This window comes from Camelus bactrianus, chromosome 11 (assembly GCF_048773025.1).
Source record: "Camelus bactrianus isolate YW-2024 breed Bactrian camel chromosome 11, ASM4877302v1, whole genome shotgun sequence".
Classification (NCBI taxonomy): domain Eukaryota; kingdom Metazoa; phylum Chordata; class Mammalia; order Artiodactyla; family Camelidae; genus Camelus; species Camelus bactrianus.
Window position 1 is genome coordinate 24,193,775 of NC_133549.1, and position 13,604 is coordinate 24,207,378.

The window sequence follows — 13,604 nt, forward strand, 5'->3', positions numbered from 1 at the left end:
CCCTTAGGAGAACGGTATTCAAACTGGGGTACCCCAAGACCTCTCAGGGAAGCCTGGGGGTTCTGCACACAGAGAAGATGAAACCTGGCTGAGAAGTGGACTCAGAAATGCTGTGTGACCCACTGTGGGTCCACATAAGATTCCATTTCCCCAAGAGTTTTCTTGTTGAGAAGGTTGGAAAAATCACGACTATACGTGGTATGTTTAAAAAGCTGGGCTCTTTAAAACAGTAAGAAATGAAACATTTAAATCGAAAAAGCTACTTTTCAAACAAGGACAAGATTTAAGCCAATGCCTCTGAACAGGAGCTATTAGTTCTGGGATATCCCTAGGATTACAAATAAAAATTAAGCATCACTTCACGCGTACAGAGAGGGGGGAGATGGGAGAGCACAGTGATTTTGAAATGCTCTCCTTGGAGCTCCTATGCTGATGACCTCTCCCTCTACCCACAGCCAGAACATTCCTACTTTTATCCACTTTATATATATCGTGCTTCCATTAAAGGGCTTTTAAAAAGTTGGAAATTGGTTGCCCTGGTTAACGTGGAATTCAGATACTGCCTTTTGCTTCTGAGATGTCCACATACATAGGTATCAGATTAGATGCTCTAGTGCGAAGCCTTACTAAGGTGGGGTTTCTTAACCTTGGCGTTAGTAAGGTGGGTAATTCTGTCTTGGTAGGCTGTCCTGGGCACTGCAGGGTGTTCAGCAACATTCCCCACCTCTACCCCACTAGATGCCAATAGCACATCCAGTTTAGACAACCAACGTTTCCAGACATTACCAAATGTCCCGTGGGAGACAAAACAGCCCCTGGTTTGATACCACTGCTCTCAGGAAATCACTCTTGCTTCTAACCTTTTACTTAAAAAGCACAGTATTTCTAATTTAACATACTAATTCAATTTAAAAAATCTTTAACAAGGATCTCAATCTAAAAGAGAATATAGATTATTTTGACTAGGAAATGAAGAGTTAATTATAGGCCTAAATATAAATTTCTAAATTTAAAAGTATTCATACATTTTAACACTGGAAAGTATTTATAAAAGTTTGAAATTGGAAGAAGCATTAATTACATACCCCTTGTTGAAATAATCCTTGTATTATCGATTTTTCCATTTTTCCTTTTTCATCCATTTTTGAAACCAAAGGAGCAATTTGTTCCTGGGCAAATTTTTTAACTGTGGGGGAAAAATACGAATAAGTCTTTCTTTTATTAGTGACATGTATTAGTTTTTCAAAAAAATGTTTTAAAATTAATGTCAAAAATTCCATTCACAAACTTCGATGAACACAGCCACCACTCGTGTCACACGGCATGGGATTTCATATGACCTAAGTCATGACCAGAGGACTGATAAGGCGAAACTGAGAAGATTACCCACCTGTGTCCTTGATCATTATCTCCTCATCTGTAAATGTTTGCAGGGGAGTGTAGGACAGTTTATTGTTTGTCGTTCTGAGTAGAGCTTCTGACTGGGAAGATTTTAGGACACGAGGAGGATTTTTCCAAGAAGACAGGCAAGTTGGGAAGTTTCTTCTTAGCTGTGAACAGTCCCCAGTGAATAGGGAACACATACACATAAGGTAAGTAAAGTACTGAAACATCAGACTCCTTGGGAATAACTATAACCCATTCTTATAACTTCTTTCACCAAAACAAGAGATTAAAGCGGCACATTTTAAAATTCACTATCTTGTGATCAAAAATACAAATTGACTTGTTGCAGGGAGGGTATAGCTCAGTGGTAGAGCAATGCTTAGCATGCACTGGGTTCAACCCCCAATACCTCCATTAAAAACAAAAACCAAAACAAGCTGGCTTGTTAATATCTATCTCCTGTATCCGGCAATGAGCTGTTCTAAACAAATTTCTCAGATAATTTACTTTTACCTTCAAGGAAGTACAAACTTTCTAGGTGGAACTCGTTCTTAAAATGTCCCATTTCTCCGCTTTCTTGGATAGGGAAACCTGACAACAACAGGGCTGACTGACCACCGTGAGGGGCGTTCTGCCGTGGGGCAGGCTGCAGAGCGCCCTGCCTGCCCGGAGTGGCTGCAAGCAGCTGTGCTTTTGTTTTTTTCAGCTTCTCATTAGTAAGAGACAGGGCAGCACACGGGTTAAGAAAAGAGTCCGAAAGAACTAGTTAGTTTCAAACCCTAGCATCTGGTATCTATTGACTATGTGATCTTGGGCAAGTGGTTTTTAACCTCTCAGGTAAAATCTCTCAGACTTAGTTTCCTTCCCTGTAAAATGTGAATAATAACCTTTTGGAGTTTTCTAAGGCTTAATCAAGCAATTCACATAAAGGGTTCAGCCAGTGCCCACCACAGAGTAAGAGCTCAATAAAGGGTAATGACTATCACTACTCTGACCCCTAAGAATACGGTAGTAGTGATTGTAACAGAAGCAGTTGCAGCTGTAACGTAGTTAAATTGCAAAGCTAACTATTCTTGTCATTAGTGTGTCTCCTTATTGGAGTGTCCCAAATCCTCAACTTGACAATTCAAATCAGCAATGGATTTGCTACAATTTTGTTGAAAAGAGAAATCACCCAATTTCAAAAGCTTGTTACCAATTTTATTTTGTAGAATTCTAGTACAAGGGAAACAAATGAAGAATTAAGTCTTTTCCTGAACATAAACCAAAACCAAAAAAAAAAAAACTGCTAAGTGAAAGAAGTTGGCCACAAAAGACCATATATTGTATGAAACTGTTTATTCGAAATTTCCAGTACAGACAAGTCCACAGAGACAGAAAGCACAGCAGTGGCTGCAGGCGCTGAGAGTGAGAGTGAGGAGTGACTGCAAAAGGGTACCAGGATCTTTTTGGGGTGATGGAAATGTTCCAAAACGACGGTGGTGGTGGTTGCACCTCTCTGCAAATTTACTGAAAACCACTGTATTATAGTCTCAAAAAGAATGAACTGTATTGGTATGTAAATTATACCTCAATAAACTTGTTCAAGAAATTAGTGCTTTCCTTTTACCCCCAAAAAATTAACAGAATATACTGAGCATCTGCCAAATGCCTGAGAGCATGTGCAGGGACAAAGTTCAGCTCCTGAGAAGCTGATGGTATATATACAAGGCCTAAGTCATGGAACAGGCAAGAAACAAAGCCAAGTTTTGCAGGATTAAAAAGCAAATGGAGTAATACACTGCAGTACATTTTCTCAATAGTCCTGAGAGTACACAGAAAAGTTTATGGATAAAAAGAGGAAAAAAGAAACAAGAGTCACCACGTTTGAAACCACCGTTAATCTCTCCTATGTATCAGTCAATCTTTGCAGTTTTGTGCCTAAGAGTAGATGTATTCTGCTCCTGATTCACCTGAGAAAAAGAAACACTGGCCAGTCAGAAGAAAACGTGTATTATCTCATTTTTTCTAGTTGATTTTGTTTTGAGAATTAGGAGACAGTTCAGCGCAAATTTGCATGGAACACTTTTTTCTCATTAAAAGACAGCTGGGACGTGAAAACTTTAGACTGGAAAGGAGGAAGGGGAGACACGAAGTACTGTCTTCTTCCTGATGAGACAGACAGCAAGAATTAAAAAGAAGGACAAAGAGCAGAGGGGTAAGAAACCCAAGCGTGAAGGGGCTGGGGGCGGCAGGTGTAGCTAAGAAACCACAGGGGAGAGAGTGATCCGGAGCAGCAAGAACAAAGAAAGAATGGGAAGAGGAATGGAGTTCTGGAGAAGGAAGAGAAGTGTGGGTGTGATTTTCCTCCCTGGCTGGTGATGGAGTCTTGGATGAGGCCCTTTATATAGGTAGATAGATAAACAGGTAGGTAGGTAGGTAGGTAGGTAGATAGATAATTTGAATGAATGAAAGAGCGGGTTAACCAATCTCCACAAAAGCTCACAAAACTTGTCTATTACATTTCAAAAGCTGCAATACACTGCCCACATTTCTTACTTCTAGGGGAGATTTACTTCACTAAACCCACTGCAGAATGCTTTGTGTCTCTTAGTCGATGTAACACCTTTGTACCGAAGTTTATCTTTAGCAGAACGCCCACCACTGAGAAACTTAAGAAGCCAGTGGGTCTTACAATACCCATTTTCCCCTGCTGACACAACTGTGACCTCCTTAGTCTCAGTATCACTACTGACAAAGTGTATGACTGTTCAACACACAGCAGTTACTTTAGACACAAGATAACAGGCAGATGTCCTTTACACAGTACGACGTGGAACACAAGCGTGGGGTGAGCCTAGGGAAGATGCTCATCGTAAAACACAGTGGCTATCTATGCTAAGTGAATGGAATCCACTTTTAACCAAAGCATTGAAAGACAGCACCTATTCTTTTTGGCAGAAAAATAATTTCCCTTTAACATGACAGTTTTTAATAAAGGAAATGTTTCCTTGCCTTGCCTTTAACCACCCAGACCAAGGTTTCAATGATTTTCAACTGTCCCCTGCCCTTCAGTGTTGACCTCAGCCTCTGCAGCTTTGGTGCCCACTCCATCAAAATGATTTTCCACAGTTATAACCCATTGCACCACATCATCACATTTTTTTGTATAGAGCAGCAATTGCTACTTGAATGGAATAATGGTTATTTATGCCTTGCCAAATACTTTTCGAAGTTTGAGTCTGATCTGTTTCTTACTCAACTGCCCAGAGTTCTGTTGCACTTAGAAGTACTGACGATCAAACCTGGGGTCTGCAGACCCTTGTGGATAAAACAGCAAAAGTTCATGAATCTGGATGAGGGGGAAATATATTTTTATTTCACTGGCCTCTGACTGAAACATGGCATTCCCTCCAGTTATGCATGTAGGGAACAAGTGACAGCGGTGTTGAAAGAAATCACAGCAATCATCAAACGACAGCTGAAATAGTGCTGGTGCTCATCGCTACTTCCAAATTACAGCCACTATTCCAGCTCCTGCCAAGTCTTACTTCAGAAGCACATATTCCTATAGCACAATTTAAAATATTTTTATAACTTTTATGGTAACTGATTTCCTTTGTAGTCCTATACATTTTACCTTACACATTTTAAAACTTGAGAAAAGGTCTATAAACTTGTCTAGATTGCTGTCTACTTTTCACCCACGGCACAAAAAAAGGTTCAGCATGCCTGACTACTGAGCGTTCTGGTGAATCTTCTGCCAAACTCATCAAGCCTAGCCGTTATATTCATCATAACCCTTCTCTGTTCTGTTCCAGCTAATGTTGCTCCAAACATTCTTAAAGTGCTTCAAATCGAGAAGCTTTCATATGTATGAATGAATGAATAAATAAATAAATAGAAAAGGGGGGAAAAACCAAAACAACAACAAAAAACGAAAACAAAAAAAAGGAAAAAAAAACCTATGTATGAAAGGTAAAAAGGAAGACACAGGAGAGAAGTTGTACTAAACTGCAAAAACCTACCCAGGCTTTTCTAGAGGACACGTTCTGACAGAACACGAGGGCTTCATCCCACATCCTGATTTGCATTGGTTCCCACCACGTGTGCCCCGCTGGCTCTTCCCATTGTGTGGGTCTGTGAATGTGGTTTGTTTTTTCATGGTTTGACTCCATTCCAGCACCAGAGTTCACAGGGCTCATTCTAGCTGACTTTTCTTATTGGTAACTTCTGACAATGAGAAGCCTGGCTATGACTCACCGTCTAAGGTGAACTTACTTTTTGAAACTTAGTACACATATACATACCTCTGTGAGACTCAGATCCATCAGAGCACAGTGCTTGTGTCCAATCCTGCCTTTAGCCTTACGGCGCTCAGTCAAAACACTGTTTCTGAAAGTTCTTCCTTCCCCACGCAGCTTCTCAGTGTGGCTGGGTGATTCACTGGTAATGATTCTGTGGCCAAGTCCAACAAGGGAGGATCTTCCCCACACCAACAAGCAACTTTCCAGCACCACCTGGGCGTCCTACAGTCCAACTCAATTCTGACACTATCTACCTGGAGACAGCTCCAGACCCGACTGGTTAAGGACTCAGCTTCACAAGACTGCCTACACACCAGACCCCCTCATACCAACGGCAAGCCCAGGTTGTCACCTGTGCTTCAGACCCACTGGCTATAGATCAAAAGTTCCCAGAACCTTCTCCTTGGGTTCATTTAATTTGGTAGAGAAGCTCACAGAACTTAGGACATTTTACTTTGGGGATTATTGCTTTGTTACAAAAGGATATGCCAACTAAAAATTGGCACTTGCCATCTGCTTCTATAAGGATTAGGTCATGAGCTGCTGCGGCTGCCGAACTTCAACACGCCCTGAAGGAGTTCAGGGTAGAGATCAGGAACTAGGCGTTCCGTGCTCTGGAAAACCTGGTAGGTCAGGTCTTCACATAGAGATTTTCAGATTTTTTATGAGCCCAGATTTTTGCGACTCTTCACTAGAAAAGCACTGAAATTATTAACGATGACATCTGCTCCTGTGACTAGCAGCAAGCGTCTGCCTAAATGCGTGCTTGACTGCACATGCCCCCTCGACTAAAATCATATATAATACTGACATTTCACCCGCCCCCACCTCTTCGGAGCAGTCATGCAGAGCTATCTGAAATGCTGTCTCCTGGGCTATAGTCCACATTTTGCCCCAAATAAAACTTAACTCACAACTCTCACGTTGTGTGATTTTATTTCAGTCGACAGATACTACTCAGGAACAGCCAGACTGTCAGCAGACAAGATGGGGGACCCTGGAGAGAAAGAACCAGGCATGGCTTTCTTGACATAAGAAAAGCCATTTTGACCTAAGCCATTCTGTGATCTAAGGCTGGCTACAGTGCTTACCCTAGAACAGGTCTCAGTAATTAATGATCTTAACGGAAGTGAGGGAGTGCAGGAGCAAAGGAAAAGGAGTCAAGAAACCACAGCTCGGTGATAACACAGTCCTAGATTCTCCTCAAGGGATGTACATAACAATCTGACCCACATCTTTGAGTTGTTCTGCAGGAACTAAGGTCCCGACCCAGGTGGAGGAAGCTGCTGACCTTTTCTGACCCCCGTGACTCCAGTCAACTAAAGCTTGGACTTCTGCCCCGATTCTATGCTGAATTCTCCTCTGCTCAAGCCCCTTCCTGAATATACACATACCCTTAGTTTAAAACTTCCCCAATTTTGCTTCTGGGCAGACATCACTTTGGGAAAGATCCCTGGAGTTCTCCTTACTTACAGCAAATAATAAATCTTTTCTTCTCCAGATCCAGGTTGTTTTTTTTTGTCTTGACACTCACCAAGAGGCACACTCAGTTTTTTGGGTAACAAGGTGAAGAGATGTGTAGGGCAAGATATGGGGACAGGGCTCAAAGCTTCCTTGTTCTTTCCAAGAAAACCACTCTCACAGCACCTCAATGTGTTCACCAACTGGGGAGCTCTGAACTCTGTCCTTTTAGATTTTTCTGGGGGCTTCATTACATAGGCATGGATTGATTAAATTGCTGGCCAGTGACCAGATTCAACCTCCAGCTCCCCTCCCCTCCAGGAGGTTGGGGGGAGGGGTGGGACTCAAAGTTCTAGCTCTCCAATCACATGGTTCATTCCCCTGGCAACCAGGCCCCATTCTCAGGTGCTTCCAAAAGTCCCCACATTAACAGAAACTCAGGGTGGTTGAAAGGGGCTTGCTGTGAATGACAAAACACCCACTTAATCTTTATGGCTCTGAAGTGATTTCAGAAACTGAGGACCAGAGACCAAATATTACAACAGAAGATGCTCCCATTGCTCTTATTGCTTAGGAAATTCCAAAGTTTTAGGAACTGTGAGTCAGGAACTGTGGAGAAAGACCAAAATATATATTTATTGCTGAAGAGAAAAACCACAGGTCCAAAATGGCATCACTTGTGCTAAAGTGCATGACACCAAATCTAGAACAAATACTGACCTAACTGCAGTTCTGATCCTCCTGGCTTGTTGTTGGAATCTTAGTCAACCAGTTTTGGCATTTTCTGGTCAGCACTAAAGGGATAATCTGACACGTGGGCCCTCTCCACCCCAACCCAACAAAGATGCAAAGTGCCAGATAAAAAAACTGGTGACAACTTCCTCCTCCCAGACCTCCTGGCCTCAAACGGCCCTTTCTTCTCCTAATCACTTCCTTGCCCAACCCTCTTGCTTTTAAAAAACTTTCCATTTTGTCCAACTCCTAGGAATGACCTTCTGTTTACTAGACTGCCCAATGGATAATAAAGCCAGTTAGATCTTCAAATTTACTCAGCTGAATTTTGTGTTTTTTAACATCATTATATATCACAACATTAGAACTTTGTGGGGCCAATTTGAGACAAGAGGGAAGGGGGCAGGGCACCGCCACTCAAGGAATGACAGCAACCAAAATGGTGGAAGATTCACCTCCCAGTTGGCCTTGAGGATTAAGAGGTTTAATTTCTAGTAGACCTTGAGCTTCATTATATGCTCGTTGTAACACTGTGATCAAATAACACACCCACAGATGCCATGACAGCCCCAAGGCTAACCACACCCTAGCCATGAAAGAGCCCACCGAGCCCAAGGCTTTTCTCCCCTTGATCTTTTCTCATTCTCTCCTCTATCGCTCTATCTCTTCTATCTCTTCGGACTCGAGAAGATCCACCAAGGTGACCACTCAGACATCCAAATTAAGACCACGTGGCAAGTAACCGGCAATCTGATTGGGTGAGCTTCCCCTCCATGGCTCTTTGAGCCCAATTCCACCTCTCTACCTGGTGTTGGTCTGGTTCCAGGATGTTGGAACTGCAAAAGGGGGCCCAAATTAGGGGACTCCGGGAGTTCCCCTTTAAAAATTTGCAGCCTGGCCCTCCCTGATTGCCCTCAGGGCACATGGCCTCATTGCATCCATAGGAGGGAGTGGCGGGCGGCACTCCCTTTTCAGATCACGGGTTTTGCACCCCTGAACAAGAGTTACCAGTGAGTGCTCTGTTCACAGGTCGCAGGTTTTTTGTACCCCTTGGTGGGGTTGCAGGTTTTCTCACCCTTTGGTGGGGACCAAATAAAGAAGACCTGTTTGCCTTCTGTATGACGTTGGCCAACTCAGCAAGTTCTTTCCCAAACTATCAGTAAACAAAAAATAAAACCAGAGACTAAATTCCCTCTGTTTCCAGAGAAATCTTAAAAGATGAGATTATTAATGAATTTACTACTTTTTCAATTGTGCTAATTACCTGGGTCCAACACATCACCAGGTACTGGGAATTTCTCTGACTCACCCCCCTTTTCAGGGAAATCAGATTGGTAGCAGAAAGAACAGTTAAAATAGAAGTCAGGACACCTAGTTCCAGACCAGGATTTGCGTATTCCAATGCCTGCAGGGGCCAGGTGAAGGGAGCACTGGAACATAATGCAGTTCCCCACTGTTAAATGGACGGTGGACTGAGTCTACACCATCCATCAGTTTACAATCCAGTATCTCCATAAACTGGCCCAGGCTTACTGGGCTGTATCTTGCACTTCTCAAAAACACGTGCCTCTGCTTTCCTTGGGTTGTTCCCTTTACTCTACATGGCACAAACTCTGCTTGTACTTTTTTTCTGACTGGACTTAAACATCGCTTCCCTTCTTTTGCCCCAATTCTGAATAAAGCATGTTTGTCATGAAGTCTCCTGTGATATCCTCCACTTATTCTCCTGTTGCTTTGCCTTCACTCAGCATTCACCCAGAATGTTCTGTAATGTGCTCTAAAGGCTGAGACTTGCACTCTTTTGTACCTTCACTCCCTCAGGTGTCCCATTCTCATTTGTGGCTTTGGCGATCACCTGTATCTCTAGTTCTTATTCTTCTGCTGGTTTCCAGATCATCTTCCTGCCCGGCTTCCAAAACTCTCCAGTAGTAAGTTTTACTGACACTTTTTAAAGTCTAAAGTCTAAAACAAAATTAATAATTTTCCTTCTGTCCCCCCTAAACTGCTTTTCCTCCAGACATTCCCATCTTTGCCCATCACTGACCCAGTCAGTGGAAATGAAAATGTGGAGTCCATGTAATTCCTCCACCTCAAGGTAATTACCAACTCTTCTCAAATCTTCCTTTATTAGTACATCATCCTCTCTAACCATCAGCGGTATCACCCTAGCTGAGGGCCTTGTCACCCCACAGGTGAACTTCTGAAATGGTCTAAGTGGGATCTGTGCTTTTGAGTTCTTTCTGCAAGCTACTGACTATTTATCTTGTAAAGCCCTTTGGCAAACAGCACCTCAGAATCTCAATGACTCCTGGGGGAATCCTGAAGATCAGTTTCTACAGTCAACAAATTGGATGTGGCAAATAGGTTGAGAGAGCGTTTTCTACCAGGTTGTAAGGAGAACAGGCACCTTTTCCCAGCCTCCTGGAGCACACATCAGTACAGGTCTACACCAGCGGTACTCAACTGGGCCAATTTTGCCTCAAGGGGACATTCGACAATGTCTGGGAAACTCTTGGTTGTCACAAATCGGGGTGCCAAACATCCTACAATGCACAAGACAGTCTCCCACAGCTGTGAATTATTTGGCCTCCAATGTCAGTAGTGCCAAAATTGAGAAACCCTGGTCTAGCACTTAGGAAAAAAGTAATCAAGACAGTGTGATTTAAGGGCTAGTATTTAAGGATCCTGAAAGAAGAAAAAATCTTAAGGCTGCCAGAGAAGATCTTCACAGCTGGTCTTCCAGGTACCAGAGGGAAAGAAGGATGGTAAACAGATAAATTTGCATTTGCAAAGAAATGCTGTCATTTCTGTACTGATGAGTGATAATGAGAGAGGAAGATAAGAGCACAGCCTTTTCGGAAAAGGACGGTGAATGGTAAGGCGCTGGGGCCTGAGTCCAGGAGGATAAAAACAGGTTCGCAGGAATAAATAATTCATTTTACCTCTGTTACACTAAGGGGTCCACTTATTTGCACAAGACTAGAAGCTCTACTATAAATTTAACCCTGTCTGCTCCTGTGCTTTCTTGCAAAAACTTCTCCTACCTTTCTTTTCCCTCACAGAAACACTCCCTATTCCCAGGAGCCTCCATGGAGCCACCTGCTGATCAAAGTTTGATGATTTCTAGAAATGATCAGTGATCCTGAGACAAACCCTTTGGTCCTTTTGTTATAAAAGCAACTCACCCCTTCTTCTTGGAGAGCTGGCACTCCCCCCCCCACCCCGCCTTCTCCCTTGTGCACAAGGTATCTCTTTTAATAAAAAGCTTTGCTTGCTCAAGAGTCTTGTGGACACTTTCTACAGTACTGCTGTTCAAGAATCTGCAAGGGGCTTGGTAACGAAAGTGTTATAAATGCTTGTATTTAGTAAACAAAAAGGGCTCTTATCCGTGACTGTGGGCAACTCTGTTTGGGCTACACTCACTGCTACAGGAAAAAGCAAAGACCTAAGGTCTTGCCAATTGTATTCCTTCCATGCCTCTGCAAACTCACCTCATCAGCTATCCTGGCATAAATATTCCTAAAACAAGCAGCGTATATTCCTAACTCTACACCTTTGCTCACACATCTCTTCGGCCTGGAATCTACACCCCTCTGCTGCTTTACCTCAACCTAAGCCGTTCAGTTCAAACCCCACCTCCTATATAAGAGCATCTGTCCAAGCTATTTATTTAGCGTTGGCAATACCTCAGGCACAACTTCACGACAGCTGAGTCTATGCTGGGCACTATTTTAAGTGCCTCACACGGATATACGAATTAATTTAATCCTCACAACAACCCTGTGGTATAGATATTCTTATTCTCCCCATTTTACAGATCAAGAAACTGAGACCCAAAGTGGTTAAGTAACCAGCCTAAGAGTGTAAGACTAGGAAGTGTCAGAGCCTGGGATCAAACCCGAGCAATCGTCTACAGAACCCACGTTCTAAATCACCATGCTACAGGCAACATTCTGTGGATCTCATTTGCTAACTTATGTAAAAGAGCTCTAAAAATTACTTGCAGGATGGAAAGCCATAATAAAACCAACAAATCCAAACAAAATAGGTCTGCGAGATCTCTGAGGAAGGGGAGGCAGTAGTGCATAAAGGTTACGTTTTAGACTCAGACCAGAGTTAGAACACCAGCTCTATCACCTTCTAGGCGAGTGACTTGGAGTAAGTCACTTCATCTTTTTCAGCATCAGCCTCTGCATCTGAAAGATTAAACTACTTTTTACGATGGCTGTGAGACTTAAAGGAGATGGTACAGTAGAGCAAAAGGATCACACCTGCCACACAGTGTGTGGTGAATAAATGCTGGCTCTAAAAGCAAAGACTCAAATTGTGAAATGCGGTGAACTTTGCTAAATCCTTACACAGCAATTATGAAATAGTGTTAAGCAATAACCATAAAAATCTATTTCTTCGGGCTAATACACTATTATAATTTTACAAATTCCCTTAATACCCCAAGATTGTACAACAACCAAATAACATTAATTATCTCTAATGAAACAAAAAGAGCCCTGCCTCTGGGCATCAGACTGAAGCAGCTGCGAACCTTTAACTCATTTAAGACAAATGTCAAGAAATATAAAAAGTAAACAGCCAGCAGTGGGAAAGTTCCCAACAAAGTGTATCAACAAACGGGAGTGTATCCAAATCTGTGGAGTTCTAGAAAGAGCAAGGGGTGAATGTTCGATGTAATGAAAACCTGACTCAAGAGCTGGCCAAGAATCAACAGGTTGTGTAGGTAAGGAGAGCAAAACTAAGTACAACTTCTGGATACTCCTGGCAAGCAGGTTTCAGTTCAAGTTCTAGGAAGTGGAATAGGAATGGGTTCCCCTGTGCCGTGGTGAGCCTGTCCACGCAAGATGCTCAAATCCCAGCCATGAGATAAGGCGCGGAGGAAACCCTCTTTCCCGCGGCTAAGTCCTACCAACTCCGAAGTCCCTTCCTAACTTTGGAGAAGGGTCGCAAAAGGGAGGCCAGGGAAACACTGCGCAGAGTAAGACTGTTTTAACAATCTTTTGGAGGGGCGGCTGGGCGGTGAAATGTAATCATTGGGGAAAGACAGTATGGGAGAGGTGACATCTCTCGCTACAAAATGCCTCCAGATTCGAGACTCGGTGGCTCCTAGGGCCCAACGGCCTGTAAAGGGTATCTTGCAGCTGTGGCTCTGCACGGAAGGTGACTGACTTCTCCACCAAAAAAGCTTCTAGACCAGCCCCCAGCTCCCTGCTCACCAGCTGCCACGCCACTCCCAGGCCTCCATACAGAAACTAAGGCCGGTTAGGCCAGAGACCTGTAGACAGGTCGGGATCGTGGCCCGTCCGCGGTGAAGGGTCTAAGAGCGATCCGACGGAGGGAAGTAAGCGCCTGCCAGGACGTGGAGCGGACGCCCGGGTCTCGTTAGGAAAAGACTCCTCCGCCGGGGCCAAGGTCGTCCGGCACCCCCAGGACGCCCTCCGCGAACGCACTCACCAGCACGCTGCAGCGCAGCAGCCGAACCGCAGGTCCCTCCATTAGCGCCCCAGAACAGGTGTCGCCACAGACGCCGCGCTCTTGTTACTGGAAGCCTCTGGGCCGCAGGCCAACGCCTGAGAAGCGACGGGGCGGGGTGGGGCGGGGCGAGATGACAGCCCCGCCCACTCCACCTCCACCCCACAAAACACCCCCTTGTCCCGCCCCCTCGTACCTACGGAACCCCAAGAGAGACATGCAGCCCGCTCCCCGCTTTCGCCTTACGCCCTGCTC

At 43.9% G+C, this 13,604-nt stretch overlaps 1 protein-coding gene across 1 annotated transcript in view; it reads right to left on the bottom strand.

Moving 5' to 3' along the window:
* ACADSB (acyl-CoA dehydrogenase short/branched chain) overlaps window positions 1-13,466 on the bottom strand; it is a 28,392-nt gene extending 14,926 nt beyond the window's left edge. The window contains exons 1-3 of the mRNA XM_010953235.3: window positions 13,332-13,466; window positions 1,391-1,550; window positions 1,086-1,186 (exon numbers count right to left, since the gene is read on the bottom strand). Coding sequence (XP_010951537.2) covers window positions 1,086-1,186; window positions 1,391-1,550; window positions 13,332-13,373 — 303 coding nt within the window. The 5' untranslated portion in view covers window positions 13,374-13,466. The remainder of the gene's footprint in view (window positions 1-1,085; window positions 1,187-1,390; window positions 1,551-13,331) is intronic.
* Between the last annotated feature and the right edge of the window lie 138 nt (window positions 13,467-13,604).